The sequence below is a fragment of the Rhinoraja longicauda genome, chromosome 16 (genome assembly GCF_053455715.1).
Source record: "Rhinoraja longicauda isolate Sanriku21f chromosome 16, sRhiLon1.1, whole genome shotgun sequence".
In the NCBI taxonomy this organism is placed as follows: domain Eukaryota; kingdom Metazoa; phylum Chordata; class Chondrichthyes; order Rajiformes; family Arhynchobatidae; genus Rhinoraja; species Rhinoraja longicauda.
In genome coordinates this window covers 2,782,707-2,788,166 of record NC_135968.1, presented here as the reverse complement: position 1 = coordinate 2,788,166, position 5,460 = coordinate 2,782,707, and the positions used below count along the sequence as shown (strand labels likewise).

Genomic DNA, 5,460 nt, shown 5'->3' with positions numbered 1-5,460 from the left:
CGCTACCTCAATCCCACATGTCATTTATTGCCCTGTTTACCCCCTCCTTATACTCCCCCCCCTCTCCCCCCCTTATCTCCCCTCTCTCCCCCCCCTTATCTCCCCTCTCTCCCCCACCCTACACCTTTACCTCCCCCGTGCCTCTCTCCTCAAACCCCCTCCTCTGCCCCACCCCCCCTCTCTCCCACCCCACAACTTTCCCTTCACTTTCTCTCTCCCCCCTCTGACTCTCCCCCTCTCCCCCTATTTTTCCCTCTCCTCTCTCTCCTCTCCTCACTCCTTCTCTCTCCTCTCTTTCTCTCCCCCTCTCTTTCTCTCTCTCTCTCTCTCTCCTCTCCCCCTCTCTATCCCTCCCCTGTCTTCTCCCTCTCCCCCTCTTTCCCTCCCCTCTCCTCTTTCTCTCCCCTCCTCTCCACCCCTCTCTTTCTCTCTCTCTCTTTCTCTCCCCTCCTCTACCTCCCTCTCCTCTCTCCCCCTCTCTCTTCTTTCTCTCCCCCTCTCTCTCTCCCCCCCCCCCCTCTCTCTCTCCTCACTTCTCCTCTCCCCCTCTCTTTCTCGTCTCTTCATTCTCTCTCTCCCCTCCCCTCCCCCCTCCCCTCTCCACTTCTCTACTCTCCTCTCTCTTTCTCTCTCCCCCTCCCCTCTCCACTTCTCTCCTCTCTCTACCCCTCTCCCCTCTCTCTCTTTCTCTCCCCTCCTCTACCTCCACCCTCCTCCTCTACCCCTCTCTACCCCCCCCTCTCTCCCCTCCCTCTCCCCCCCCTCTCCCCCCCCCTCCCTTTGTCACTCACCTCTGGGTTGAATCCTCCCCCGGTGGCGAGGCGAGGGCGATGGTGGCGACCAGGAGCCACAGAGACGGGGCGACCCAGGGGCAGTTTGTGGCCATGGCCGCGGGAGGAGTGGAGGGAAGAGACCGGGCTGGAGTTTGGCTCTGAGTCAGTGTCCCCTCCCCCTCCTCTCTCTCTCTCTGTGACTCTCTCTCTCTCTCCCTCTCTCCCTCTCTCTCCTCTCCCTCCGAGCGGGACCTCGGGTGTTCAGGGTCTGGCGCTGGGAAGCGGAGACGTGTCGGGATTACTCGCAGCCTGGCGCCGCTCCAGCCTTTCCGACCACAGATGCCCAGGGAGGGGAGGGGGGAGGGAGGGAGGGAGGGAAGGAGGGAGGGAGAGAGAGGGTGGGAGAGAGAGGGAGGGAAGGAATGAGGGAAGGAGGGGGGGAGGAAGGAGGGAGGAGGGAGGGAGCGCCTCCAACTCTTAAAGGCGGTGTCCCCCTCCCTCCCTCCCTCCTTCCCCCTCCCCCCCCTCTCCCTCCCCCCCTCCCTCCCTCCCCCCTCTCCCCCTCCTCTCTCTCCCCCTCTCCCTCCCTCTCCCCCTACTCCCTCCAACCCCCTCCCTACTCCCTCCCCCCACCCTCTCTCCCCCCACCCTCTCTCTCCCCCCTCCCTCTCTCTCCCCCCTCCCTCTCCCTCCCCCCTCCCTCTCTCCCCTCTCCCCCTACTCCCTCCAACCCCCTCCCTCTCCCTCCCCCCTCCCTCTCTCCCCTCCCCTCTCCCTCCCTCTCTCCCCTACTCCCTCCAACCCTCTCCCTCCCTCTCCCTCCCTTGCTCTTTTCCCCTCTCCTTTCTCCTCCCCTCCCTCTCCCCCTCCTTCCCTCCCCCTACCCCTCCCTCCCCCTCTCCCCTCCCTCCCCCTCTCCTTCCCACTCTTTCTCTCTCCTCCTCGCCCTCCCTCATTTTCTCACTCGCTCTCTTTCCCCTCTCTCTCCTTTCTCCTCCTCCATCCCTCTTTCTCCCCCTCCTCTCCCCCCTCTCCCCTTTCCCTCCACCCCCCCCTTTCCCCTCCAACCCCCCCTTCCCCTCCCCTCCCCTACCCCTCCCTCCCCTCCCTCCCCTCCCCTACCCCTCCCTCCCCTCCCCACCCCTACACCTCCCTCCCCTCCCCTCCCCCCCCTACCCCTCCCTCCCCCCTACCCCTCCCCTACACCCTCCCTCCCCTCCCTCCCTCCCCTCCCCTACCCCTCCCTCCCCTCCCCACTGCTGACTACACCTCCCTCCCCTCCCCTACCCCTACCCCTCCCCTACCCCCTACCCCTCCCTCCCCCCTACCCCTCCCTCCCCCCTCCCCTACCCCTCCATCCCCTCCCCTAACCCTCCCCCTCCCCTACCCTCCCCCTCCCCTACCCTCCCCCTCCCTACCCCCTCCCCTCCCCTCCCCTACCCCTCCCCTACCCCTCCCTCCCCTACCCCTCCCTCATCCCCTCCCTCCCCTATCCCTCCCTCCCCTATCCCTCCCCTACCCCCCCTCCCCTACCCCTCCCTCCCCTCCCCTCCCCTACCACTCCCCTCCCCTACCCTACCCCTCCCCTACCCCTCCCCTACCCCTCCCCTCCCCCTCCCCTACCCCTCCCCTCCCCTTCCCCTACCCCTCCCCTACCCCTCCCCTACCCTACCACTCCCCTCCCCTCCCCTCCCCCTCCCCTCCCCTACCCCTCCCTCCCCCTCCCTCCCTCCCCTCCCCTACCCCTCCCTCCCCTCCCCACTGCTACACCTCCCTCCCCTCCCCTACCCCTACCCCTCCCCTACCCCTCCCCTACCCCCTACCCCTCCCTCCCCATACCCTCCCTCCCCCCTCCCCTACCCCTCCATCCCCTCCCCTAACCCTCCCCCTCCCCTACCCTCCCCCTCCCTACCCCTCCCCTACCCCTCCCCTCCCCTACCCCTCACTCCCCTACCCCTCCCTCCCCTACCCCTCCCTCATCCCCTCCCTCCCCTATCCCTCCCTCCCCTATCCCTCCCCTACCCCCCCTCCCCTACCCCTCCCCCTCCCTCCCCTCCCCTCCCCTACCACTCCCCTCCCCTACCCTACCACTCCCCTCCCCTACCCTACCCCTCCCCTACCCTACCCCTCCCCTACCCCTCCCCTCCCCTCCCCTCCCCTCCCCTCCCCTACCCCTCCCCTACCCTACCACTCCCTCCCCTCCCCTCCCCCTCCCCTCCCCTACCCCTCCCTCCCCTACCCCTCCCTCCCCTCCCCTACCCCTACCCCTCCCTCCCCTCCCCTCCCCTCCCCTCCCCTACCCCTCCCTCCCCTCCCCTCCCTCCCCGCAGCGACTCAGAGTCAGCTCCGCCCGAATATGTTTCCAATTGAAAGTTGATCGGGAAACAAAGACGTTTCCATCAAAGCCTCTTAAAGGGACCGGGCGGAAAGTTAATGCCCCTGTCTCTCCTCCCCTCTCCTCCTCCTCTCCTCCTCCTCTTCTCCTCCCCTCCCCCTCCCCTTTCCTCTCCCCTCCCCTCTTCTGCACCTTTCCTCCCCTCCTCACCTCTTTTCTCCCCTCTTCTCCCCTCCCTTCTTCCTCTCACTTCTTCTCCCCTCCCCTCTCATTTCCTCCCCTCCCATCCCCTCTCCTGTTCTGCACCTTTCCTCTCCTCTCCTCTTTCCTCCTCTCCTCCCCTCCCCTCCCCTCTCCTCCCCTCCCCTCCCCTCTCCTCTCCTCTCCTCTCCTCTCCCTCTCCTCTCCTCTCCTCTCCTCCCCTCCCCTCTCCTCTCCTCGTGAGGCAGCAACTCTACCGCTGCGCCACCGTGCAGCCCTCAAATAATAGCCCCCCCCATTTCTCTACCTCCCTCCCCCTCTTTGCCTCTCCTCCGTCTTGCCTCCCCACCCTCTCCCCTCCCCGTCACCCCTTCCCCCTCTCTCCCGCTCCCACTCCTCCTTCCCCTCTCCTCTCCCTCTCCTCCCGACTGCCAAAGAAGGCTGTGGAGGCCAAGTCAGTGGATATGTATAAGGCAGAGATAGATAGATTATTGATTATTACGGGTGTCAGGGGTTATGGTGAGAAGGCAGGAGAATGGGGTTCGGAGGGAGAGATAGATCAGCCATGATTGAATGGCAGAGTAGACTTGATGGGCCGAGTGGCCTAATTCTGGTCCTATCACTTATGACCGTACGACTTCCACTCCATCTCTGACCTCCCCTCTCTCTCCCTCCGCTGCCCTATGTTCTTCGCCCGCCCCCCTTCTCTAATGTTGCAGTTGTATAAGGCGTTGTTGAGACTGCATTTAGACTATTAGACAATAGACAATAGGTGCAGGAGGAGGCCATTCGGCCCTTCAAGCCAGCACCACCATTCATGTGATCATGGCTGATCATTCTCAATCAGTACCCCATTCCTGCCTTCTCCCCATACCCCCTGACTCCGCTATCCTTAAGAGCTCTATCTAGCTCTCTCTTGAATGCATTCAGAGAACTGGCCTCCACTGCCTTCTGAGGCAGAGAATTCCACAGATTCACAACTCTCTGACTGAAAAAGTTTTTCCTCATCTCCGTTCTAAATGGCCTACCCCTTATTCTTAACCTGTGGCCGCTGGTTCTGGACTCCCCCAACATTGGGAACATGTTTCCTGCCTCTAACGTGTCCAACCCCTTAATAATCTTATATGTTTCAATAAGATCCCCTCTCAACCTTCTAAATTCCAGTGTATACAAGCCTAGTCGCTCCAGTCTTTCAACATACGACAGTCCCGCCATTTCGGGAATTAACCTAGTAAACCTACGCTGCACGCCCTGTGTTCAGTTCTGGGCACCATGTTATAGGAAATATATTGTCAAGCTTGAAAGGGTTCAGCAAAGATTTACGAGGATGTTGCCAGGACTAGAGGGTGTGAGCTACAGGGAGAGGTTGAGCAGGCTGGGTCTCTATTCCATGGAGCGCAGGAGGATGAGGGGAGATCTTATAGAGGTGTACAAAATCATGAGAGGAATAGATCGGGTAAACGCACGGAGTGTCTTGCCCAGAGTAGGGGAATCTAGGACCAGAGGACACAGGTTCAAGGTGAAGGGGAAAAGATTTAATAGGAATCCGAGGTGTAACTTTTTCACACAAAGGGTGGTGGATGTATGGAACGAGCTGCCGGAGGAGGTAGTTGAGGCTGGGACTATCCCGTCGTTTAAGAAACAGTTGGACAGGTACATGGATAGGACGGGTTTGGATGGACATGGGCCAAGCAAGGGCAAGTGGGACTAGGGTAGCTGGGACATTGTTGGCCGGTGTGGGCGAGTTGGGCCGAAGGGCCTGTTTGCACACTGTTTCGCTCTATGACTCTCTGACTCTTCTCCCCCCCCCCCCCCTCCCAACTCCAGTCAGAACAGCTGAGGGGGAAGAAATATGCATCTGGCTTATCACGATAACTGCAGGGGGAGGGGAAGGGAGGGGAGACGGGGGATGAGAGGGAGACGTGGGGGTCAGTGGTTAAATCACGCGACGTACATCAGACATATCTGGACCACAGTTTCCTCGGGACAGATTGGCCAGTCAGCAAAATGGGTCGACTGGGATTGTTATCACTGGAATTTAGAAGGAAGAGAGGGGATCTTGCTGAAACATAAAAAAATCTTAAAGGATTGGACAGGCGGGATGCAGGAAAAATGTTCCCCGACTTTGGGGGAATCCAGAACCAGGGATTC

General features: G+C 61.4%; 1 protein-coding gene across 1 annotated transcript in view; it reads right to left on the bottom strand.

Moving 5' to 3' along the window:
- Positions 1–886, bottom strand: part of mmp14a (matrix metallopeptidase 14a (membrane-inserted)) — a 15,437-nt gene extending 14,551 nt beyond the window's left edge. The window contains 1 exon segment of the mRNA XM_078413449.1: positions 792–886. Within this exon segment, the coding sequence (XP_078269575.1) occupies positions 792–886 (95 nt within the window).
- Positions 887–5,460: the final 4,574 nt, after the last annotated feature.